Source organism: Euleptes europaea, chromosome 4, assembly GCF_029931775.1.
Source record: "Euleptes europaea isolate rEulEur1 chromosome 4, rEulEur1.hap1, whole genome shotgun sequence".
In the NCBI taxonomy this organism is placed as follows: Eukaryota; Metazoa; Chordata; class Lepidosauria; order Squamata; family Sphaerodactylidae; genus Euleptes; species Euleptes europaea.
In genome coordinates, this window is record NC_079315.1 from 100,845,803 (window position 1) to 100,872,709 (window position 26,907).

The 26,907-nt window shown below is 44.7% G+C and overlaps 1 protein-coding gene across 1 annotated transcript in view; it reads left to right on the plus strand.

Annotated features, from left to right (window-relative positions):
- Positions 1–1,988: 1,988 nt before the first annotated feature.
- EMB (embigin) overlaps positions 1,989–26,907 on the plus strand; it is a 32,795-nt gene continuing 7,876 nt past the window's right edge. Inside the window, exons 1-8 of the mRNA XM_056849048.1 lie at positions 1,989–2,188; positions 7,369–7,421; positions 8,802–8,897; positions 12,014–12,100; positions 17,543–17,738; positions 19,811–19,899; positions 25,780–25,907; positions 26,471–26,756. Coding sequence (XP_056705026.1) covers positions 1,989–2,188; positions 7,369–7,421; positions 8,802–8,897; positions 12,014–12,100; positions 17,543–17,738; positions 19,811–19,899; positions 25,780–25,907; positions 26,471–26,756 — 1,135 coding nt within the window. The remainder of the gene's footprint in view (positions 2,189–7,368; positions 7,422–8,801; positions 8,898–12,013; positions 12,101–17,542; positions 17,739–19,810; positions 19,900–25,779; positions 25,908–26,470; positions 26,757–26,907) is intronic.

Below are 26,907 nucleotides of genomic sequence, written 5' to 3' on the forward strand. Positions count from 1 at the left end.
ACCCTCACCTGGCCCCGCCTACTTTCTAAAAGCTCTTGACAGGCACCAGGTTGTCGGTGGGCGCCGTGGGTATAATGTTGGGGACCCCTGTGTAAGAATCTGTACCTGGTTGCCTCATTTCCTTCTTAGATCTCATTACACCTTGTTTGGGCATTTCCCCCCCCAAATGAGGAAATGACTGATATGTTCCCAGAAACCTCTCTCTGTAGTTAAGATTTGCTTTGAGCTATTTCTGAGAAAGTGCCAAAATAGAGACCCTTACATTACCAATTCTGGAAGGTGCCAACTACTATTGATATTTTTTTTTTAAATAAAAACATTTTCCTCACACAAACACAAATAATTTCCCCCAAAAAGAATAGATTTATTTATTTATAATAAATAAATACATATTTATATATAATAAATAATATATATATATATTCATTCTTTTGGGAGGAAATTTGACATTACAGTCAAATTTTACAGTCAAATTTAATTTACAGTCAAATATACATTATATATATATAGGAGGTGATGTGGAAGTCCTCTGCTTGATGCCTGGAGAGCCACTGCCAGTCAGAGTAGACAATTCTGACCTGGGTAGAACAATGGCTTGCCTCGGTGTTTGTGTGCGTGTCTACTCTGACTGGCAGTGGCCATCCAGAGGATCAAGCAGAGGTGTTTCACGTCGCCTCCTACCTGATCCTTTTAACTGGAGATGCGGGGGGATTGAACCCGGGACCTTTTACATGCAAAGCAGATGTTTTCCCACCGAGCCCCAGCCACTCCTCAAAGCTAAAGGGAAGGGCTGAACCCGCTGGAACTTTCCTGGCTACGATCCAGATTCCCATAATTGTGCGTTTCCCCCTTGCTTCGGCTGGAGTGACTCCTTTTCATTAAGAACAACCATAATAAAACTGATCTTGTAGATAGCCAGCTACATGTTTCCTTTGAGACTAAACAAGCGTGGCCCCATCAGTTCGGAGCAGAGCATCAGGGTGATGGATTTCCCCGCCAGTTATTGACAAAGCCGTCGTCGGCCGTGATGATCCGAGATAAGGCCCTCTGTCTTCCTGGTCCACCTCAGAGACCTGACTGAGATGATCTCATCAGCCTGGTACTGGCACAGAATGTGCTTTGTGGACTGTACAGCGCCAGCAGAGAAAGAGAAAAGCAGCCTCTCTGACCGCAGTGAGATACGAGAGAGGCGCCATCTGACAAGAGGGTAATCATCTCACCTCCTGCCTCACTGCAAAACACATGGCTGGTATCTGAACCCTGTTAGTGTGCGGTCTGTCCCTTGCAAAAACAATACAAGAAAGGGGCTGGTTGCTTGCCGTGCAAGCAGGTGTACTTCAAGCAAAGCAAGTGAAGCCCATTTCCCCCTTTTAATTACAGGCATCAGCGTTACCCAGTTCCTAGTTTATGTAAATGTCTTCCGGTGGCATTTCGGAAAGCAGCCACAAAACAGAAAAGCAGGCCACCCGCATGCAGTCTGTGGGAGGAATGTTGGCTTGAATATATTAGGTGTATTCACACTTGCTGTATGCTCAGCATTGCCCTCAGCCTTACTAGAGGGTTGTTATATATATAAAAAAAAAATCCCCAGGGCTCAAAGATTTTGTCTGTGTGGCAGTGGGCAAGCTGATGCCATGGAACATGTTTTACTATTCTGCCCTCTTCATGAAAATGCTTACCGTTGTTGGTAAGATTCCCAGGCCGGGACTCAGCGGATAGGGTCACAAAACGGTTAAGCGGCGAGAACCCTCAGGTTGCAACTCAGGTTGCCAAATTTTGTGCTGTCTCCATGAACCTTCGTAGACTTCTGCTAGAATGATGTTATTGGCACTTACTGCACTTTACTCTAGCCACTTTTATGTAAAGTGTTCTTAAAATGTATATAATTATCAGCGCATTTCTCAAATGCGCTGACGGCCGCAGCGAAAGGCCTTAGGAGGCTGACAAAGGCCTCCGCTGGTGCAGGGGCCCACATCACTGGTGCCCAGATGGCGCATGGCGGTGTGAGTGGCCCCAGCGCCAGCGTGCAGGCCCGGCCGCCGGTCCCTGCCGCTGCCGTGGCAGCGTTGGGCCCAGATGCCGCTGCAGCCTGCCCCCATCCTCTGGACGCCGGCACAGGCCGCAGTGGCGAGCTGGGAGGCGTTCCGGCGCCCCGGGAGGCATTCCCGGGGCAGTCCAGCACCAGGCGGTGGGCGGTACCGACATTAGTCGGCCACCCGAGCCGTTTCGGCTCGAGAACGCCCCTTTTTTGTTTTTGCAAAGATATGCCAGCTTTTTGCTGGCGTATCTGGTGCTGGGTAGAAGTTTCGACTGTGCCGAAATTTCTTTAGGAGGCAATGCCACTGGGTTGCTTCCTAAGCCAGGCGCAGGCATTCCTTTCAGGAATGCGCTGTATGTCTCATTTTTTAATGCTTTTTTTATATTGTTCATGCGAGGTTTATTGTTGTATAGCTTTTACTGCTCTGATTGTACCAATAAATATTATTATATTAGGTACAAACAGTATCAGCTCAAGATGTGTACAAGGGCGTTGAGGACAGATTCAGAGTGAGACTGGAGCGTGCTCAGTCTACATATTTCTGTATTAACAGCTATCCCTTAGAGACATCCAGCCCGATTCCAATGCAATGCAAACCCTACTGAAGCCCATCAGGATTTATGAAACGATGCTTTGTGCAAATGTGAATGAGTTCTACAAATTTAGGATTGTACTCATGCTTGTTGTGACCTGCAGTTGAGAAAAACGTACTGCTGCCACTGAATTGAATGGGACTGCCTCTGAAGGTAGGGTTGCCAACCACCAGGTGGTAGCTGGAGATCTGCTGGGATTACAACTCATCTCCAGGTGACAGAGATAATTTCACCTGGAGAAAATGGCCACTTTGGAAAGTAGACTCTATGGCATTTTACCCATCAAAGACCCTCCCCTCCCCAATTCCTGCCCTCCTCAAACTCCGCCCCAAAATCTCCAGGTATTTCCCAACCTAGAGCTGGCAACCCTATCTGAAGGAAGTGCATACCTTCTAGAATTTCACAGATTAAAATAGGGATATTTGTGTGCATGAGTGAGCCAGCGATGGTTCTCCCTGTAAATACTGGCTTCCCAATCTCTTCACCTCCCGTGCTGCTAAACCCTTTCCCCCATTCTGGGTGGCAGTTAGATTCATCTACCCAGGTGCAGACAGCTATTTTGTGATTTTAGTGCCATGGGGGGGGATTATTGCCCCTAGTTATTGAATTGATTTGGGTTATTTTTAAAGTATATTTAAATTATGTTTTTAATGTTTTATTGATTTTTATTGTATTCTGGGTTTTGTAAGCCACCCTGAGCCCGGCCTTTGGGCTGGGGAGGGTGGGCTAGTAGGAAGGTACACGCCTTGCACAAGGAACAAATGTTTCTTGTATGTATCGTCTCAGGATTGCCATAATTGAGAAAGAATAAGCAAAATGGGATTTTTACTGGAAACCCATCTGAAGATATCATTCGGCTTCTGATGACACTCATCTTCTATACAATTTTTTTCTTCTTATAACCCGCTCTCCTCAGCAAGCCGACTCAGGGTGGGTAACATCATTTTGAAAATACAATAACATACAATATAAATAAACATTAAAATCCATAATAAAACCATCAATAAAATTCTTAAAAAAACCTAAAATTATGGCGCACAAATCTAAAAGCTGTAGGGGACCGTACAGGTGGTAACCCTTTGTTTTTGTTGTTCCCATTAAGGGGAAATGTGGGGAGGCCAGTAGATGGTGTAAATAATATGAGCAAATACAGTTGAATTAGCAGGAGATCTCCAGCTACTACCAGGCAGTTGGCAACCCTATCAATTGTAGGCCTGGTGGAAAAGCTCTGTTTTGCAGGCCCTGCGGAAAACTTTCAGATCCCGCAGGGCCCTGATGTTTAGGGTTGCCAACTGCCAGGTAGTAGCAGGAGATCTCCTGCTAATTCAACTGATCTCCAGCCGATAGAGATCAGATCACCTGGAGAAAAATGCCGCTTTGGCAATTGAACTCTATGGCATTTAAGACCCTCCCCTCCCCAAACCCCGCCCTCCTCTGGCTCCGCCCCAAAAATCTCCCGCTGGTGGTGAAGAGGGACCTGGCAACCCTACCTATGTTACCAGGCAGAGCATTCCACCAGGCTGGAGCCAGGACCGAAAACGCCCTAGCTCTTGTCGAGGACAGCCACACGCTCTTAGGGCCAGGGACCACCAGTGAATTTTTGTCGGACGATCTTAATGTCCTTCAGGGGGTATACCAGGAGAGGCGGTCCCGAAGATACAAGGGTCCCAGACCGTGTAAAGCTTTAAAGGTCAAAACCAGCACCTTGAACCTGATCCAATACTCCAGTTGGAGCCAGTGCAGATGGTAAAGCACTGGCTTTATATGCTCTCGAGGCATTCTGAACCAGCTGGAGCCATCGGGTCAGTCTCAAAGGCAGCTCTATGTAGAGCGAGTTACAGTAATCCAGCCTAGAGGTGACCGTCGCATGGATCACCGTGGCTAGGTCAGGGCGGGAGAGGTAAGGCACCACCTGCCGGGCCCGGCGGAGATGGTAAAAGGCCGCCTTGACCACGGCTGCGACCTGGGCCTCCATAGATAGTAGGGTTGTCAGGTCCCTCTTCTCAACCAGCGGGAGATTTTTTTTTGGGGGGGGGGCTGAAGAGGGCAGGATTTGGGGAGGGGAGGGACTTCAGTGCCATAGAGTTCCATAGCCAAAGCGGCCATTTTTCTCCAGGTGATCTGATCTCTATCGGCCGGAGATCAGTTAAATTAGCAGGAGATCTCCTGCTACTACCTGGCAGTTGGCAACCCTAATAGATATTGAGACATCCAGGATCACACCCAGACTATTGATGACAGGTGTACTTTTTGTACTTCTATATTCTGTTGATCGACTGCTTTTGTTGTTACTTCGTTGTATTTTGTATTACCTTTAGTGGAACTGTGTAATACAAGTATTTTTCTTGTCAAGGTCATAAGTGCTGGTTTTTTGCAATATTCCATTGTGAGAGCACTAGTCTTTTGTTGATTACCAAGTACCTGGAGGTTGGCATCCCTACATATATACCTCTTTGAAAGGAACGTTTATTGGAGCACTTAACTCTTGGCTTTAGCTGACAAATGTACCAATAATGTGTAAAACAAACATTACAGGGAGTGGATGCTTTAAAACTGGGACATTTACAGGGACAGTCCCTGCTGAAGTGGGTCAGTTGAAGGGTAAAGGGCATTAGATTATGCTCTTAGTTTCACTTCAGCAGTGGTGCTTATGATGAGCGTAGAAGAATGGGAGCCATAAATAGTCACTGCAGAATGTCCTGTTAAAAAAATTTCATCCCGTTCATGCATAGCCATTTCTCAGAAATTATGATTGATCTCTGAGTTGATATCAACTGATGGGGCATGGCTAAGATTGGCCTACCAATGGCATGTGGTCTGAAATTGTCGTGCCTTCTCTGAGCGCAGTGTTATTGGAACTGGGAGAAAATGTGTTTGAAAGAAGCAACTGAACTTTAGAATTTGTCTTGTATGGGAAGAATGTGGAGGGTGTCTTGACTCATTTCTGCGCATAGTGATCATGATCGGTAGAAAAGTCCAAGAATAGCTTGCCCTGCTCCATTTTTATTGCAGTTTTGACAAATGGGGAAAACCCATTTCGCTCCCCCCCTCCCCCGGCCATTACCGTTCGTCACGGCTTCAATGCTACATTTTCCGTACTGTTAGTCAGAAGCATTCATTACTCACCCGGGGCTATGAAATCTTTACCATATAGCATTTTGAAACACTGCTAACATTCTCTGAAAAACCTCCACAAATTGTATTATGCGGTATAGCTATACCCCAAGCCAGATTTCAGTGTTTTGTGGGGTAGAGAAATGTCCCACAAAAAAAGTAAAACCGTTTGCAGTGGTAGAAGACATTGTGTTTTTCAATACTCAGACAATGAGAGCTTGAAACCATACTTTCATACGAGGCAGAAATCACCAAACATTAACCATTACTAATGCTGTTTTTATCTGGAGTATTTTTGCTCCTTAAGTTATCAGTAAAGGTCATTAGGAAGAGTTGTACCACTCTAGAGAACTTAAAAATGCCTCCCCCATTAGTGGATATTTTTTTTTGGGGGGGGGATGGTGCCCCAATTGTTTTTTGAGCTGGAGTAACAAAGCACTCCAATGGCAAAATCAGTAGACTACTGGGGAAGTTTTATGTCATGGGTAGGACATAAAACAATTTATTGTCATAGCCCAAACAAATTGTCATAGCCCAACTAACAAAAGTAAAACAAATTACAAGACACAAATTAACACATTTAAAAGGACTCAGGATATAAAACGCACAAGAATTAAAGCACACAGGATCAATGTCACGCAGCCAAGTCTGCTGAAACAATTTAGTCTCCACCCAATGTTCTCTGAAACATAGAGACCTCCTGCCCTGGTGGAGGAGTCGAAGCCAAATTGGGTTGGGGGACTGATACTACACTGATGCCATGAAGTGACTTCTGGCATAAACCTGGGATAAGTCCTAGAACAGAGGTCCCCAGGCTTTTCAAGCTTGGGGGCACCCAGAGCCCAGCATGAAAAAAGCCCGTGATCTCGATGTAGCCATGTGGGCAGTCCTAAGGGATACCATCTTAAGGAGAAGGCTATCTGTAAAATGTAACTAGCACAGGGGAATATAGCAGGAGATGCAGTTCAGTAAGTTTGGGGCCTCTGTGTTGTGAAGGGCTTTAAAGGTAATGACCAGCACTGGGTCTGGAAGCAAATAGGTAGGCGGTGCAGTTGACGGAGCGGAGCCCCATGCACCATGCAGAGCGCAATACAGTAGCCCAATTAAGGTTGCCAGACATGGCCTGGCAACCAGCAGAAGACAAGGAGCAGGAGCATGGGGGGCAATCGTCAGCAACAGCATGATGTCACTTCTGAATTTCCCCCGGAAGTGGCATCAGTCCTATCTGGGAATTGCCAGAAACGCTGTGGTTTTACCATAGGATTTGCAGTGATTCCTAGAGAGGTATGACATCACTTCCAGGTTTTCCCTAGAAGTGATGGCCATTTTTATTTTAAATAAAGCAGGGGCTGGAAACCCTGAGATCAATCTAGAAGTTATTGTATAGGGTTCCCAGTAATGACGCCTATCCACTGTTTCTCAGCTGGCAAGAGGAAGAAGGCCAGCTGAAGGTTGGGGGTTTGCAATCTGCGTGCGTGCGGGGTGTGTGTGTGTGCCGCAACAGGGACCTTCTAGCACTTTTCTCAAAAACTCTATGGAAACCACTTACAGGTTTACCCTAGAAGTCTGTTATAGGCTAGAATTCTGTAAACCTTCAATGATATTTTTAATAATCTGAAATAGGTTGCAATTGAAGGATCCTTCCTCTATTATTCACAGTTCAGGATGGAATAAAGGTGAGTTTCATTGCTAAGCAAGGATTTTAACTATGGGCTTCCACTCAAAGAACAACCACCTTATCGCCTGAGCTACTGAGGCCATTGTTCACAATGTCATGTCAAAATTTGACTGTACAAGGACCTGGTCACCATATCTGGACTAAATGTCTACACTGTTCACAGGTTTTCAATATACTGAACCCTATGATGCTGGCCTTCCACTAGGGTTGCCAGCTCTGGCCTTGGACATTCCTGGAGATTTGGAGGCTATGCCTGTGGAAGGGGAATCCAGGGAGGGATTTCACCTGGAATCTATGGTATACCATAGAGTTTCCCTCTGAAACTGCCGTTTTCTCCAGGAAAATTGATCCTTGTAGTCTGGAGCTCAATTCTAGACCCTACCTGGAGGATGGCCACACTATGGTATGGCATTATGGAAGCAGGCCTGAGAATCCTCAAGCTTGCATTCTTCTGCCTTCCTCCTCTCTTTCATACAGATAAGAAATGAAATGCTTCTACTTTTTTCACACCATAGTTTGCTTGTGGTTTCCAAATCCCATATTGTGGTTAATTCTCTGTCCTCCAATTCTGGATTCTAAATGTTCATTAAGCCATAATTTTGTAATCTTGGTTTGGAGGACAGAGAAGCCTTTACATTCCTGTCAGTGAGCAAGGAGAGGAGAGAGAAAGGAGGGAGCACATGAATCTATGGATCTCCCCTAGGGTTGTCAGCTTCGGGCTGGGAAATACCTGGAGATTTTTGGGGCAGAGCCTGAGGAGAGTGGGGTTTGGGGAGGGGAGGGACTTCAACGCCATAGAGTCCACTTGCCAAAGCGGCCATGTTCTCCAGGTGAACTGATCTCCGTCAGCTGGAGATCAGTTGTAATAGCAGGAGATCTCCAGCTAGAACTTGGAGGTTGGCAACCCTAATGGGCAGTGGGAGTAATCATGAGTGAGCAAGGGAATGATGCACATACAGGTGATTTCTATTTTCTGGTGGTGTTGTAGTTCACATATGGACTCTTTTGGTGACTAATTGATGTCATTTGTTTAGTATTGTATATAATAGGATTTATAGTTGTTGTTACAGCTAGAATTTCTGTTGCTGGGTATTATATGGTTCATTGTCCTATATTATATGGATATATTTTTGTATATTGAGCCTCCATGGTGTCTTTTTTGTGTTTAGTACCTGGAGGTTGGCAACCCTAATCTCCCTAGCTCCTTCTTGCAATGACAGCCCATAATTGGTCATTATATGTGAATTTTGTCACTGTTTTGTGATTTTAAAAAGAGAAATTTATAAGCACATTTGCTTTCTATAAACTGTTATATTCTTTGTATGAAAAATCCCACTGTTATCACTAAACTATTTGCATTCTGTTTTTTTAAATAAAGTAGCTCCTCCCACCCCATCAGAAACTACCAGCCGGCAAACTCCGGAGAGTGACACTTCAGGCAGCACGGTATCTGAATATGCAACATACAGCACAGGTAAAGATCTGTTTTTTCCCCCCTTCGGTGGGTGCTATAATGGTTTTTGATGCTGTTTCTAGCTGTGATAGTGGCTTTGCAGGATAGGATTGCCGGTAATGGCCCTGCAACCAGCGGAGGGGCTTACCGGGAAGGGAGGGTTGCTCACCAGTAACATCACTGAACATCACTTCCCATGCACCTGGAAGTGATGTCAGTGTGTGTCTGGGGGGCACCGGGGATGCTCTAGCATTGGTGCAAAACTTATCAAAGTGTCATGCTGACATCATTTCTGGGCGCACAGGAGTGACATCAGTGCATCAGACCATGCATCGGATCCCCCAGAGTTTTCTGCACATTTACTCCTCCCCCTCTGGCCAGCTGAACAGTGGCAGGGAGTGCCCATTGGTGGTGGGGGATCCCCTGACCCCACTGGGGGATGGCATCTCTGCTTCAGGATAACCTCATGCCTAGAAATGTTACTACATTTGTGCTCCTGTTCTTCAGAAGACGAAGATAAAATGCTCAGGAAATGCTCTTTAATAGATGATTTTCCTGTAAGAATATTAATGCTCTTACCAGGAGTATTGCCTGTTTTGTGGGAGTTGATGCAATTACACATTTTAAGCCAGGTTCACTGGCTCCCTTGTTCATTCTTGTGTAGAAAAAGAATGTATGAACTGAGGTCTCCGAGAGCTGAAAAATGCACGTACCAACATTCTTCAAGCAGCAATCCATATATTCCACATTCCTCACCCATCCCCCATCAAGTCCCCCTTCTCTTAATAAATTTAGAAAGGCACCTTTTATTACTTGGGCGTCTGCTGGCTTGGAGGTTTCTAGACCACTATGGACTTCAGTGACTTTATCAGATATGAACTGGGGCCTAGAGATTTCGCAGCCTAGAGATTTTGGGGGTGGAGCCTGAAGAGGGTGGGGTTTGGGGAAGGGGAGGGACTTCAATGCCGTAGAGTCCAATTGCCAAAACAGCCATTTTCTCCAGGGGAACTGATCTCTGTCGCCTGGAGATAAGTTGTAATAGCGAGAGATCTCCAGCCACCACCTGGAGGTTGGCAACCCTACAACTCCTGCTTGAGAAATTTCTAGATATTTGGGAATGGTAACTGAGAATTTGGGGAGGGGACACATCTCAGGAGGTATGTGATAATAAAGTAGGATTTTGGGGTCTCCTGCCACAGATCTTGTGCCAGCACCCTGTGCTTGCCGCCACCATTCCCTCAGGCGGCGGGATAATTTTTTTTAAAAAAATAGCCATCATTGCATGTGACAGGATGTCACTTCTGGGTTTTCCCTGGAAGGGCTGTCACATGACACACAGTGATGGCACCCCTCAAGTCCCTACCCGCATCTCCCACTGGGTGCTAGCCATTGACTGGCAGCCTTGTGCCATAGAGTCCACCCTCCTAAAACACCTTATTCTCCAGTTGAGCTGATCTCTGTAGTCTGGAGATCAGTTTTAACGCTGAGAGAACTCCAGGCCCCACCTGAAGGTTAGCAACGCTAGTGACCCCATCTGCAATGAATTCAATTGGGCCCCAACATACCTACACCCTAAAGTGGTACAGTCGATGCAGATGTTTACAAGTTGCCCTAATTGTGTAATTCTGTTAGGTTTAGAGAAGTTCAGACAGCTTGTTTCTCTGTGTGGAGGTTTACTGTAGAGATTTCCTGTAACAGGGAAGGGCTGTTACTTTCTTGCCCTGCTGGTGGGCTTCCGGGAAACATCTGGACTTACTACTGTGTGGAAACAGGATGCTGGACTGGATGGATCTTTGTTCTAATCCAGCAGGGTTCTTCTTAAGTTCTTAAACCACATTCTACAACCCACTGGGTTTCTTGCTTCATGCAGAAATGTTCGTCAAGGCTCCTGAACAGTTTCCGTTCAAAATTCTCCAAAGATAAAGCTCAGTCCTGCCCCTCTAACATTCCATCTCAACTTTGGGCCAGTAGAGGCTTTAACTGTAATCGAAATATTATCTGGTATGCTCTGTAGGGTTGCTAACCTCCAGGTAATAGCTGGAGATCTTCCGCTATTACAACTGAACTCCAGCCAATAGAGATCAGTTCCCCTGGAGAAAATGGCCATTTTGGCAATTGGATTCTGTGGCATTGAAGTCACTCCCTTCCCCCAAGCCCCGCCCTCCTCAGGCTCCGCCCCAAAAATCTCCAGGTATTTTCCAACCCGTAGCTTGCAACCCTAATGCTGTTGACCCACAAAATATCCCAAACTGTCTTTTTCTAAAAAGAGCGACTCCTATTCTTCATAGTTGTGTGCATTTCTACGAACATCTTCTTCTGAAGAGCTATACAGTTAGAAGCAAGTCCTCTGAAGTTATTCTGTAGGGCAAATTGTAGCTTCAGGCCATTGCTGTTTTCAAAATCCACCAATCAGCACTTATGCTTTGTCAAAGACGCTGAACCGAAATTAGAGCTAAACTAAACAAGACCCTGGAAGATCCATGAATAGATCTCTGAAGCGTTTATGAAGGGAGACAGAATGCTGCAGGGTTGTCAAAATGTTTTTTTCTGACTTGCATCTGCATGGTTTTCCTAGCTTCAAATGGCCCCACAGAGTGGCCATTAGCTTCACTGGGGAAACATGCAGGCGACCTCTCAGAAGGCACAAACCAGGCAAGGGGTGGAGCCCATGGTGTCATGGGTGGTGTTCATGTACCCGGGCCGAGCTAAGGGGTAGAGCCAACATAAACCTCTTTCCATCCGAGGCACACAACTAGTTCATGCACTTGCATGATGCAAAAAGCAATACATTCAGTTGTTTCCCAGAATGTGTGCTAGATGTTTAATGCTCACTTTGAAAATAATAGTACAACCTACCCCATGTCCTGATGTAATTACACCATAAATACACCTGTCCATTTCCAGCATCAGCCAGTGAGTGTGTAGGATGGGAAGCACATAGAAAATGACACTACATGTAGCAAGCTAACTCAGAGGTTCTATTTTCAGGGATAGCTTCTTTTTTCTAATGTGTAGCTGGTTCTTTCAGAGTCCTTTTATTATTGTGCAATTTAAGGAATACCTAAAAGAACAGAAATAATGATTTATTGAATCCTGTCTATAGGACAATAAAATACATCAAGGTCTCTTTTTGTCAGGTCCATCTAAAACTACAGAAGATGCTAAGGAACAGATGGAGGAAATCCCTGATTTAGAAGTAATGAAGTATAATATCACCATAAAGGGTATGTCTTTCATCATGATCAGTTGGTCTGCAGCCTTCAATCAAACCCTCTGAGTTTGTTCTATTCTTTGGCCTGGTTGGCCACTCTGTGAACAGACTACTGGACTTGATGGGCCTTGGTCTGATCCAGCACAGCTTTTCTCATGTTCTTTAACTTTTCACCAACAAGTTTCTAGTTCTCATGGCTATGGAGGTAAGTGTCAGAACATCTAATCAAAGTCTGCTGGAACACCAGAAAATCATGGGGGAAAGCCAGCATGGTTTAGTGGTTAAAATCTTAAAATGAGAAGATTTGGCTAACCTTAGGCCATTCAGAGAACAGTCCTAAACCAGTCTATGCCTAAGTAAGTCTCATGTTATTCAATAGGGGTTACGCCCGGGAAAGTGTCCTTAGGACTGGTGGCGCAGTTTATCTCAGCGTCACCTGTAGCACAGTGTGAATGTAAAGAGCCCTCAATCAAGGGTCTCATCCTCACCAGGTCCCATTTACACCTGAGTAAGGTAGTACTAGTAAGAAAGTTCTTTTCTGCTTCCTGGTGACCACCCTGAGCAAACTGGAGAGGGGGGGGACCCTGCTTACCTTTAAGGCCAAGCTGTGTGTGCAGGGGGAGTTGTTTTTTGTGAGTCAACATTTTCATGTTGAAGTTTGCATTTTTTTTTTATAGGAGAGGATTTTTTGTGTGTGAAGTGGAAATGGCAAATTTCATGAAAACCAAACCTGTTTTTGTTGTTGTTTTCGTTCCTGTCTGGGACACAAAGCACTGGTCATGATGCATTCCTATTCTCTCCAGGATCAGAGGAGCATGCCTTAGGTGCTGTGGAACACAGGCAGGATGCTGCTGCTGCAGTCGCCTTGTTTGGGGGCTTCATAGAGGCACCTGGTTGGCCACTGTGTGAACAGACTGCTGGACTTGATGGACCTTGGTCTGATCTAGCGGGGCTTTTCTTATGTTCTTATGTTCACTGCTTACATGTAGCTGTAACTTCTTTTTTAAATGCTCCCAGGAGCTGTGCCTTGCCTGTTATCCCCCTTAGTTTCCTATAAGCCCTTTGTTTTCCTTCCCCTTTCTGGGTTACTCCACTGGAGTTTCTATGAAACCAGTTTGTCTCGTTTCTTCCTTTTGCTAAGATAAACACAAAGGCAGTTTCAATCTTCTTTTTTTTGTCCTGAAGAGGTATTTCTCAAACAAAAAGAAAGAATTAGGGTCTTGCTTGGTGAGTTTAGGAAGTATCTGTGTTTATTCATTCACTTTTCTACCCATTAATATATAATGTTGGGGGTAGGAGTATTTTTTGCCTTGACTTGGATGGATCAGGCTAGCCTGATCTTGTCAGATCTCAGAAGCTAAACAGGGTCAGCCCTAATTAGTACATGGATAGAAGACCACCAAGGAAGTCCGAGGTCGCTGCCCAGAGGTAGGCAATGGCAAATCACCTCTGTTCAGCTCTTGCCTTGAAAACCCTATGGAGTTACCATTTGTGACACTTTCTACCACCACTAGGAGTATTTTTAGGGATGCCAGCCTCTAGGTGGGACCTGGGGATCTCCTGGAATTACAGCTCATTTTCAGATTACAAATTCCCTTGGAGAAAATGGGTGATTTGGAGGGTGGACTTTATGACATTGTACCTCACTGAGGTCCCTGTCCTCCCCAGGCTGCAACCCCAAATCTCCAGGAGTTTCCCAACCTGGGTCTGGCAACCCTATCCCCCATCCCCTGCTGGGGGCCAGGTATTTTTAACGCAAATTTGGCTTCCAGATCAAGGGCAGCTAAATCTGCTCCCTTTCCCTGCCTGATCTCATTGCATTGCTTACTAACTGGGAAAGTGGTCAGGCTGGAAGAAAAGTGAGGGTTGATGTCTATGCGATGGATAGAGTTCACAGAATGGGAACCTTGGTCATGTGTTCTTCTGCAATGGGCCAAATGGCTCCCCTCTTAGACTGCTTATCTTCAGGGTGTAACAGCATGAGGGGAGGAGGCTAAAGCTCCTTCTGCTTGTACGCCATGATCTGAACCATAGCTAGAACAGCCTGCATGGGAAGAGAGAAGAACACGCAAGTTACATATGACCACGACAGAATTTGCAGGCTGAGTTTGGATTCCCCTCATGGAAATTAACCCTGATAAAAGCAATGAAGTGCAGCAAAGAAAGGCAAAGAAAGAAGGTTTAGTTCCCCTCATCCATTTAATGTTCCTGCTCTCATACAGTGGAGATGGATGTACTGGGGGGCAGAGACTTACTGAAATGATGCCATCTTCTGGGCATGGAGTAGGGGTCACTGGGGGTGTGGTGGGGGAGGTAGTTGTGAATTTCCTGCATTGTGCAGGGGGCTGGACTAGATGACCCTGGTGGCCTCTTCCAACTCTATGATTCTATGCCGGGGAGGGTGGCAACTTAACCAAATGGTGTCCCGCAATGTCACAACATAACTTCTAGCTGCGTAAAACCATAGAATATTGAGGGAATCCTTGACTGTTCTGTGATGCAGTTACCTCACTTCTGGTTACGCAGTTGGAAGTGACATCATGGCATCGTGGGATGCAGTCCCCCCCCCCATTTCCTCCCTGCTGCCCTAACTGAGTGGTGCCAGAGGTCTGAGGCCGAGGGTGGGATATTGACTGCCAAAGCAGGCAACTTAGCCACTTTAGCTCAAAACAACATCCATTTATTAACAAGGGGGTGTAGGGAAAGGAGCAACTGGTTTCAGAACAAGGGAGTTCGTACCATCTACGCTTTTAGCTAACAGAACTAACAAAGCAGGGACTCCACCCCATAACACTAAACCAGTTCACACAAATGGCAGAGGGGAAGCAGACCATTCCATTGCAATGTATACAATAAGGAGAAATAGCAAACCTACCTGTGTTATATAAATGGGATACACCGTTCGGATGCAATTGCAAAATGGCAGACATTGAGGGCTTTCAGAGTCCCTTTCACCCTCTTCATACCATGTGGGAAGTAGCCACTTCTCACATGGCAAGAAGAAGAAGAAGAGTTGGTTTTTATATGCCGACTTTCTCTCCCGCTTAAGGAAGGATCAAACTGGCTTACAATCACCTTCCCTTCCCCTCCCCACAACAGACACCCTGTGAGGTAGGTGGGGCTGAGAGAGTGTGACTAGCCCAAGGTCACCCAGCTGGCTTAGTGTGTAGGAGCGGGGAAACAAATCCAGTTCACCAGATTGGCCTCCACCGCTCATGTGGAGGGGTGGGGAATCCAACCCGGTTCTCCAGATCAGAGTCCATCGCTCCAAAGCACCGCTCTTAACCACTACACTTTGCTGGCAAACACCCTTCCCAGTACAAATGACCTTTCAGAGCAGTGTGTGTACACCTGCCAGGCTGGAAACTACCTTTGGCCTGACAGCGCATGAGAGAACAGCATCGGATTCCAATCTGGCAGGTGCCCCACTCGGTGTGAAAGAGAGGATGAAATTACTCGTTTGGGTCCTGCTTACCAAAAAGGACTTAAGAGTGTTTGTTTTCTTGCTCTGATCAGAATCTTAGCCACTTCCACAAAAGAAGCAGTGATGCAGTTACCTTACTTCTTAAGCCAGTGTCATAAAAAAAGACAGGTGCCTGTTATTTGTTACGTTTATTCCTGTGTTGTTCTGCAACCGTTGTACTGTGCAGCATGTAGCTTTAGCGCAGTTGAAGCAAATGAACACTTTGTTCAAGAGCATGTACGGAAGCCCTTAAAAATAGTAACGGGAAAGTTTCAGGGGTGGGGTTTTTTTTGGTAAGATGTGAAGTTTTCATGGACAATATTAAAGAGTCTTAATACATGAACGGATCAATCTGCAAAATTATTTTAACATAGGGTTAAAATGTAGCTCCAGATCATTTGACGTAAGCTTGACACAATGATTTAGAGTTTTCTTATGTAACATATTAATAAATGATTCCCGTGGTAGTTGGTGCCTTCCAGAAATGGTAGTGCTACAATTAACTCTGCTGAAGCCCCATCCATCTATCAGGCCCCACCCACTGGAATACATTCTACGTTCTTCACTCCCAGTCACACTAGAGCAGCAGTAAAAACTATGGCTTTTGAATCAATGAAATCAGTTTCTGCCTCTTTTCCTTTCTTTGTGTTGCCTAACAAACAGTGCAATCCTAAGAACACTTTCCTGGTAGGAAACCCCGTTTAATAGATCTGAGTAGACCTGCTAAGGGTTGCTCCCAAAGTGAACTATGAGTAGGGTTGCCAGGTCCCCCCTCTCCTCCGGTGAGAGGTTTTGGGGGCAGCGGTGAAGCAAAGATCGCATGCACATGGCTGTGCCGACTCGATCACATCACTTCCAGTTTACAACCGGAAGTGCCGCATCACAAGGGGCCTTTTACCACTCAAACTGGGAGTCGGTGGGCAGTCAGGTAGATTGGCGGGGGCTTGCCCGCCACCACCTGGCATTTGGCAACCCTAACTATGAGAGGCCGAGCAGGCTCCAGCTATTGACATATGGAAGAAACGACTGTTCTCTGATTGGTTGCATCAGTGGTTGCAACTACATTCCCTTTATGGCCATTTCCACAATTTGTGGCCATTTGCCGCACTGCATCTCTCAGAGTTTCCCTGCCCTTCCCTACAACAGAGCTTTGGACTTGATAGGCCTTGGTCTGATTTAGTAGGGCCTTTCTTATGTTCTTATCATAGCAAAGCCTGGATGGCAGCTGCACAGATGGGAAAATTCAGATTTTCCACTCCTGCTGCACAATAGCCATTTCCTCCACCAGCTCACAGGGGTTCTTTTTAAATTGGCAAACAAATACCTTTATATCAATATAACGTTATAACAATATGTGTAACAGGTTCTCTGAATTCCCTGTTTTCATTTTTTTTCTTTTAAAAAGTAAGTCTCTAGCTCATTTCATTACAGAGATATAAGGGGAAAGGCATATCTCTGCAACAACAGGGGGTAGAAACTTATTTAAAAAATGAAAGCTGGAAATTGAGAGAACCTGTTACACATATTATTATACTATTAGAGCAGTATAATGACAATTTTAAAAAGCCCTGGTGGTTGGGCAGGGGGGTTGGCCTGTGCCAGGGGACTGGGTAACTGTGGGGAAGCCTACTGTGTGGAAGCCCCGTTGCTGCTGTGCTACGTTGGCAGCCCTGTGTGGAAAGCTAATCTGGTGAACTGGATTGGTTTCCCCGCTCCTACACATGAAGCCAGCTGGGTGACCTTGGGCTAGTCACACTCTCTCAGTCCCATCTACCTCACAAGGTATCTGTTGTGGGGAGGGGAAGGGAAGGTGATTGTAAGCCGGTTTGAGTCTCCCTTAAGGGGTAGAGAAAGTCAGCATATAAAAACCAACTCTTCTTCTTCTTCCACACTCAGATCAGCAAACTATGCACCAGTTTGTTTGAAAGTAAGAGTTGAAAACATGTTCTCTAATTTACATTTTTATTCAACTGTGTCCTTTTCCCCCAACAGAATTTTCTACTAATGATGTGATGACGAGTATCACATTAGCCCAGCCAACTATTCTTGAACTATTATGCACTTTAGACATTAAAACGTTGGCAGAAAGGGCTACAATTGAGGTCACATGGAGGATGGGTAATACAACAGTCAAAGACGAAAATGTCACTAAGGACCAACACCAAAACGTTTGGAGCAGTCAGTATATGTGAGTGGCTGTTATGATTTGCCTGGCATATTTTAAAGGTTATCTGTCTGAAATATGTAGAGAATGATGCGTAACCCAGACCTGTGCCTCGGGAACCACTTTATTTCTTATCTGTTGATTATTCAACTGCAATTATTCTCAGCCAAATGTGCAAACTGACTCAGCTCAAAAAGTAAGAAAGGGTACTTTTGGATACAGCCCATTTGAAGTGAATGGAAATAAAGATGGAACAAAGGGAAACGTAGGAATGTTGTCCAAAATGGCATCACCATATCAAACTGTCCACCCTTGCCCATAACCAGTAACACATACTCCATGTCATGATGGCTTGTGTTTCCTTACCAAATGAGGAAACATACTGTTAGACGTCACGGGGGGGCGGGGTGTCATAGGGCCTGCCACTCCATGTGGGGTTGCCAACCTCTAGGTGCGGCCTGGAGATGTCCCAGAATTACAAATGATCTCCAGACAATAGAGAGGAGTTCTGTTGGACCATATGGCTCCTCTGGAGGGTGGACTCTATGGCATTATACCTAGGGTTGACAACCTCCATGTACTAGAAGAAGAAGAGTTGTTTTTTATATGCCAACTTTCTCTACCACTTAAGGGAGACTCAGACCAGCTTACAATCACCTTCCCTTCCCCTCCCCACAACAGTCACCCTGTGAGGTAGGTGAGGCTGAGAGAGATCGAACAGAGCTGTAACTTGCCCAAGGTCACCCAGCTGGCTTTGTGTGTAGGAGTGGGGAAACAAATCCAGTTCACCAGATTAGCCTCCGCCACTCATGTGGAGGAGTAGGGAATCAAACCTGGTTCTCCAGATCAGAGTCCACTGCTCTTAACCACTACACCATGCTGGCGCCACTAGCTGGAGATCTCCTGCTATTACAACTGATCTCCAGCCAATGGAGATCAGTTCACCTGGAGAAAATGGCCACTTTGGCAATTGGACTCTATGTCATTGAAATCCCTCCCTTCCCCAAACCCCGCCCTCCTAAGGCTCCCACCGGTGCCAACCCTAATTATATCCTGCTGAGCTCCCTCTCTTCCCAAAACATCTACAGACTCCACCTCTAAAATCTCCAAGAATTTGCCAACTCGAACTTGGCAAACCTGCCAACATTGGCCACAGACATCATCCACTGGCCTTGGCATTATGAGTGGAAGAGAGTTCCATCACCTTGTTGTTCTTTGTCTAGTGAAGACCCTTTCTCACAGCACGTGGAGGGTAGCCAGGTGCCCTCCCCATCTGCCACCTCCCAGCTGATATTACTGGTGGCTTCACCAGCTACACACACCATCTGGTGTCCCTGTCCACTCATGGGAATTCTGCCCCCCATTAGAGGCAGAGAGCTAGACAGTCTGCAGCCAAAGCCAGGGCCCAGCTTCCTCCAAGCTTTGATGAGCAACAGCCAATCAGGTGTTGTAGCAGCTCTGGGAGGGGCCATGGCTCCTGGCCAAAGCCAGGATATCTGTAAGCAAATGCAAAATGTATATCAATAAAGAGGGTCAAATTATACCACTGTTGGTCCTCCAGTGACCTATTGTTCACTTATGGTCCCTTCCAATTCTATGATTCTATGATTCCAAGAATCATAGAGTTGGAAGGAACCACCATGGTCATCTAGTCCAACCACCTGCACAATGCAGGAAACTCACCTCCCCCCCCCACACACACACCCCCAGGCCAAGATGCCTTCCCTCTCATCATCTGCCTAAGGTCACAGAATCAGCTGGTTTCTTTTGCCAAGCTAAACCTGGCTAATTCAGGAAGGAGAAAAGAGAGAGATGATGATGTATCTGTTTAATCAGACAGTAAAGTGTTCCTTTCCTAAGCCAGGAATTTACCACTTATTTAGCAATTTTGACATCCGTTTGTATTACTAAGGGAGCAATCCTAAGCAGGTCTATTCACAAGTAACTCCCATTTTATCCAGTGTGGCTTGCTTCTAGGAAAGAGTTCTTCAGGATCATAGCCTTTAGTCTTTTAGATTTTACTTTTGTAGTTCAAGCCTGCCTATTATATTCCTACATTTATCAGTTATAGTGGCATAATTTATTGTTCTTTTCAGGGCACATATAAAAAACAAAGACCAATTGGGAAATTATGCATGCATCTTCAAGACGGAAAAAAAAGCAGAAGGTAGATTTGATGTGCGAGGTAAGATCCCACAATGTTGCTTCCTTTATACTATTATTTATTCATACTAACCTCATATGATTCGATTTTGTACCGGACTATTAATGTCAGAGGACATTTGCTGTTTTTCTGGAGCTCAGGCAGATAAATAGAATCTGGAGATGCAATCTGGAAAACAAAACAAATAAAATAAGGTAGTGTACTTATGTTAAGCAAGAATCCATCGAAAGGATTGAAACCAAAATTTCCATGCTAAATAAGATTTAAAGCCTGATCCATAATCCAGTTGCATTATGGTTTGTGACACTTTACTGGTGTAGAATTAGGGATGTCCCATTAAAATGAAGATGTTTGTGTTGAATTTTCCACTGTGAATGTCAACAAATATTTTACCTAATTATAACTTATTTTAAAAGATTACTAGGGTTTAATTGAGTATTTCACATGCACATGTACACACATATATCAAGACATATATGGTGCCCCATTATGTGACTACGTATTCTTTGTGCTTTTCTCTTATGGCAAAATTAGAAACCATATATCTGGTCTCCTCTACCTTCATGTAGATATCCCAACAGGGGGTGATATGAAAATACAAATACAGATATTGTAAATAAATTTTGGGTGGGTGATATTACTATGGCACAGATCAGCTGCTATTAATTAAACCCAGTTTAACTCATGTTACCATGTCTGGCATCTTCATCTCAGGGATGGGGGATGCATACAGGCAATAGCTAAAACTACAGATGTGAAAAACATCTATAGAAGGGGTCAGAGGCAGATCTACTGTGAAGCTTAAGCTTCAGAGCCCCTAATCCTGGAGGGGGCCCCGAAGCAATTTTTTTTTAATGAGTGAATTTCTCAACAAAATCAATGGAGTTTTTTAGTGATAGAATTATAAGCCAATGGGTTGAAGTACATAATATTGACTTTAGAATATGCTCTAATACCCATTTCACATGGCCTCAAAATGTCCCTGTAATTGGTCAAATTTCAAAATTTTCTTGGGGGCTTGCAGTGCTTGAACCCCCAGCTGTAAGGGCTCACTGAGCTCACCAGAATCTATTCATAGCCTACATTTTGGATCCTCAAATCCTTTGTTGGTGCTCAGCGTAATAGTTCTATAATTCAGCCCTTAGACTAGAGCCAATCAGAACCATAAAAAGACATCTGAATTCTCAATTCAGGCTGCACTTGTCTCGCTTATACATTTTAACACCAAAAATCATATTTTCACCTCTTTATCCTAACAAGCCCCCTCTGATGACCTTCTGTGTAAAGCATGTAAAGTGCCGTCAAGTCGCAGCCGACTTATGGCGACCCCTTTTGGGGTTTTCATGGCAAGAGACTAACAGAGGTGGTTTGCCAGTGCCTTCCTCTGCACAGCAACCCTGGTATTCCATGGTGGTGTCCCATCCAAATACTAACCAGGGATGACCCTGCTTAGCTTCTGAGATCTGACAAGATCAGGCTAGCCTGGGCCATCCAGGTCACTGATGACCTTCTGTGTGTGTGTGTGTGTGTGTGTGTTAAGTGCCGTCAAGTCGCTTCCGACTCATGGCGACCCTATGAATGAAAGTGCTCCAAAATGTCCTGTCTTTGACAGCCTTGCTCAGATCTTGCAAATTGAAGGCTGTGGCTTCCTTTATTGAGTCCATCCATCTCTTGTTGGGTCTTCCTCTTTTCCTGCTGCCCTCACCTTTTCCTAGCATGACTGTCTATCTCCCTTTTGTTTGTTTGTTTTAGTTAGTTAGTTAGTTAAATTTATAGCCCGCCCTCATTCCCAGTCAAAACTGGGCTCAGGGCAGGTGTCATGATCCTAGGCCTCAAGTGTAGCCTACAGGCCCTAGGGAGCTCTATATTAAAGTAGTTACCAGGCCTACATCTCCCAGGTACCCTCTTGGCCTTGTGACTGGTGGAAGAGGATTTGGAGGGAAGGATAGGGTAAGGGAGTGGTGCCTGGGGAAAAGGAATAAAAGGCCTTACCTGAAAAAGGAGGGGGTTCACTGCTAGGGAGCAGGGCTGGGGAGAGGCTGCTGCAGACAGAGGGATCCCTCATCCAGAAAGGGGTGAGTTAGCCTGAGGCCCAGTGCCAAGAGACGGCTAGGGACAGTAAAGATAGATACGTTAGGGTTTTTATTTGTTTGATAGCCTGCCTTTACTGGTTTTGTCACCCTATTGTGGCTTGAGTTATCATTATTATTAGACCTCTTTAATAAACTGTTTGGTACTCTGCCTGGGTCCTCACGACCCATTTGGTCACCTAGAAAGTACACCCTGTTGGAAGAAGAAGCAGCCAGGGGGAGGGTGCTCTGGGCCCTCCTGAGTTAGGCCCACACCAGAGTGGTGGCAGCTACTGAAGATCCCATTCCTCTCCCTTACCTGACAGCAGGTAACAACAATCATAATAAAATCATATATATCTAAAATGCATAAGTAATCAATAAAATTCATAAAACCATTCAATACAATTAATACAGTTAACAAGATAGTACTCATATAATTACAGGGTTGTTGGAGGCCTGGCCAAATCCTTATATCAGAAGTCCTGAGGGGGAGGGAGGCCGGTAATGATGACAACCTGTGGTCGCCCTCAGTTGTAGGCGTGTTTTACAGCTCTGTTTTACAGGCCCTTTACAGGAATAGCTCTGTTTTACAGGCCCTGCGGAACTTCTGAAGGTCCCGCAGGGCCCTGATGTCACTCAGAAGAGCATTCCATTAGGCTGGGGCCAAGGCCAAAAAAGCACTGGCCCTGGTTGAGGACAATCACACACTTTTAGAGAATGAACCAACGTTTTCTCCACGCATTGATGTTGGGTGATGTGACTTTCATTCTTCCCAATTTTCTTTTTCTTTGTTTTTGGTCAAGTTTTTTATTATCTTTGCTAGTGTTTAGTGTTAAAGATGTATAGGTCAAGGTGTGCTTATAAACTTGGTCCATAGTTAGCATAGATGATATTTTTATGTGTTTATTTCTACTGGGTTTGTTAACCAGCAACTAGTGCTTCAGTTCCCATATTTACCAAGATATTTCTGTTTTCTAGTGTAATGTTTTTTATATATATTTTTTTGCTTATTCAGTTGAGTTTTTTGGAAGTGGCAGACCTGGCTTATTTCTCATTTACTGAATTTCTAGTGGTAGAATTTTTTTGTAGACAGTTCAACATAAGTATTCATGTGAGTCAAGTCGAGGGTAATGCCTTTACAATGGTTGACCCGAGTCTTTCTTCCTCATGGCATCTTTGGTCCTCCCCAATATCTATTGAGTTTTTATATAACTATTGTTTTGCTTCTAAACATTTTTTTTATTCACATTAGTGACTGACATGTGAGATAACCCAGTACAGCAATTTTAATCAAAATCTGAGATGTAGTAGTTAATTTTTTTTAAGTTGTGGTGATCTGCCATAGAACAACCACTTTGAAGAAGATAACAGTAGTTTCCTAGACCTCATTGCTAGTGGGAAGGGACTCATTTTATGGCCCATTGTCAAGGACTCCACCCCACCACCCTGTTCTCCACCATTTGGGCCTCAAGGTCCTTGCAAGGACAGCAAGGCCCTTTTGACCTTGTTGGATGTTGCCCTATTGTTGCTGGTTGTGAAGGGGCCCCCATGACACTACAAGCTTCAGGGCCCTCAAAATGTAGGCCCGCCACTGGAAGGGGTGTCAAACATAAGGCCCGTGGGCTGGATCCAGCTCCTTGAGAGCTCTTATGAGGCCCACGAGCCAGCCAAGGCAGCCACCACCCACTCTTGATTTGGGCTGGCAAGGCATGGCTCGCCCTGACCTAGGGTTGCCAACCTCCAGGTAGTAGTTGGAGATCTCCTGCTATTAGAACTGATCTCCAGCCAATAGTGATCAGTTCACCGCTTTGGCAATAGGACTCTATGGCATTGAAATCCCTCTCCCCAAACCCCGCCCTCCTCAGGCTCCACCCCAAAACCCTCCTGCCAGTAGCAAAGAGGGACCTGGCAACCCTAGCCTGACCAAGTGACATTTATGTCATACCTGGTCCTCATAACAATTGAGTTCAACACCCTTAATCTATAGCGTGCGTAAGAAAAGTGAAATAGACCATTTACAGGCTCTGTTTTCATGTCTTGGTAAGTGCAGCAGATATTTATTTCAATTTGCATCTTACACTTCCAGCCAGGACTACAAAGTGGCAAAGTTTTCATATTTTCTCCCCAGTGATCTTGTAAGGTAGATTAGGCTGAGCAATATTGACTTTTGGCAAGGTTACCCAGATCAAGGACAAAACTCTATTTCTCGAGGTCACTGAGAAGTTAGGCCCAGATATGACATTGATTGCATTAAGATGTACGAATCTTGCACACCGAAAAGTGCTTGCTGCTGTGAACTGGCAAGGTAGATGCATCACGATTGTCATTAGGTGGCTACAGCTCATTAGCGCAATGTTGTTCCCATTCCTAATGAAAATAATATGGACATGTGCTCTAGCAGGGTTCAGGAGCCAGGTTGATCTGGACTAACAGAAGGTCCAAAAACGAGCACGCTAGTCAGAGTAAAGTGGAATGTAAGAATGATAGCCATTTATCATTTAAAAAGAATGTAAAAGTGTACTGTACAAAATGCAGGATTCTCCCCCCCCCCTACTTTTTTTTTTTTGGGGGGGGGGAGACTTTGTCTTTTTAAAGTTTATAGAAATTCCTCAATTTTTGTCTAATTTTCTGACTTTATGGCTGCAATTCTGAGGGGGGGGGGAATCTCCATAGGAGCCAGCATGACGGAGCAAAACACGGGATAAAGTAGCAAACATGTCGGCGTGGGGCAAACACAATGGTGCCCGTCCCCGCCGCCAGTGTTAAGATACATGACACTGTGTTCCCAATCTTGGAGAAAGTGGGTGAATAAACAATGGCTTGTATCCTAGGAAGCTTATGGAAGGTCCACAGATTTTCACTGCATTCTTCTCCCTGCCTGCCATCCACAGGGCTACAGTAAGGAAGGGGGAAGGACTGAAACTTTCCCTTCCTCATTCCACTCCCCCCTCCCCACCTTGAATCATGGGGCTCCTGCAACACCAGGAAAAAATCTTTCCAAGGCTCAAAAGGGATTGAAGGTGGAGAAGGACTTAGGAAAAATCTGTGTTCCATTGATGCTTCATAGGACCAGCCGATACATTTATTCACATAGACGTTGACTGAAATCCATATGTGCATCAACGCCAACCATGCTTGCTTTAGAAGTTAATACTAGCAATTTCAATGGAATTTTACTTCTACATAAGTATGTTTACAATTATGTGGGTGTAATTCAAGTGCAGTTGGAGGGCAGTTTATTTTCATGTCAATATAGCTAGGTTTGGGAGAAAGTATACTGTGAATCCACTGCTGCTGGCTCATACCATGTGTTGCAATCCAGAAAAAGTTATACATTGCTAAGGATGCGATGATACATGGCTTGAAAATCACTGCCACCTAAAACCATCCCCAGAGCTCTGTGGGACCCTTAGACCTATCTCTGGTACTATTTTATACCATGCACATTTCATGGGTATTAGCTTTATGCAAATTTCCCCTTTTTTGTGTTACCTTTACAGAATCAGGAGAATCATTCCAAATTGCAAATGTGAGAACTGCTTGAAGTTTAGATATTTCTTTTAAATGGATGCTAATTATATGTGTGTGTGTGTGTGTGTGTGTGTGTGTGTGTGTGTGTAAATATATATATATGTCTAGCTAGAAATATTGTTAGTTTGATAAGGGCATAAGAAATCCTATGTCTAGTTACAAGACAGAGTTGAGAAAATGGGCTTGTTAAATATGCACTTAAAACTAAATAGCCGTATTCCTGTGATTCATGTTGTGTATGAGTATGGCAGACCTTTGCATATGTCACTTCATAGAGGTTTTCTTTGTTTTATCTTAGTGCCTAAAACAGAAGGAAAATCCAAGTCTATAATTAGTTACGTAGGTGATTCCGTAGTCATGTCATGTAACAGTGGCAAATATGTTCCCTCGGACTGGGTCTGGTATACAAAGAATGGAAGTGAAAAGGTATAAGTTTTGCATAACTGATGAACGGGAAATACAGTGATCTCAAAACATGCTGCAAACAGTTAGGTTGCAGTATGATGGGGGTGGTGGTGGTGGAAAGTGTCATCAAGTCACAGCTGACTTATGGCGACCCCGTAGGTTTTCAAGGCAAGAGATGTTCAGAGGTGGTTTGCCATTGCCTGCCTCTGCGTAGGCTGAGAGAGTTCTGAGAGAACTGTGACTGGCCCAAGGTCACCCAGCAGGCTTCGTGGAGAAGTGGGGAATCGAACCCAGTTCTCCAGATTAGAGTCTGCTTCTCTTAATCACTACACCACACTGGCTCCTATGTACCTAGTATGGAGCAGTCAAATCAACTTATTCAAGTTTCACCTTACTATATTTCTAGAACATCCTGCTATTCCCCCAGGTGTTCATACATCAAGACGAGAGAATAAATGTCCTTCATAAACATGAGTTATGATCTCATTTTAGACAGATGCCAAATTTCTAATGATGCATGAGTTTGGTAAAATTGATTTTGTATCACCCCCAATAAAGTTTTAAACTTGTTTTTTTCCTATCAGGTTATTATTAATGATACTCTGAGACCAGAAAAATACGAAGTCTTCCCGAAAAATCGCAATATAACAAAACTGAAGGTGCTGGATATCAATCAGAAGGATGGAGGTTCTTACTGGTGTGAAGCTGTATTTTTGCAACTAGGTGAAAGCACAGGGAATTCATCCCTTAAAGTTCTGACCTATATGGAACCTCTCAAACTATTTCTTGCAATAGCCGCTGAAGTCATTATTTTAGTAGCTTTTATTTTCATCTATGAAATATACACCAAAAAGAAAGAACCTATTGCTGGTAAGATATGGAAGAAGTATATTTTGCAGTATGTTTGTTTGGTTTTTATAACATTCTGTGTTAGATTCAAGATGCTGCTTCTCATGCATGACCTAAGACTTCATGACCTAAGACCTACCTATTTGCAGGGCCTCCCCTCCTGGTATGCAAC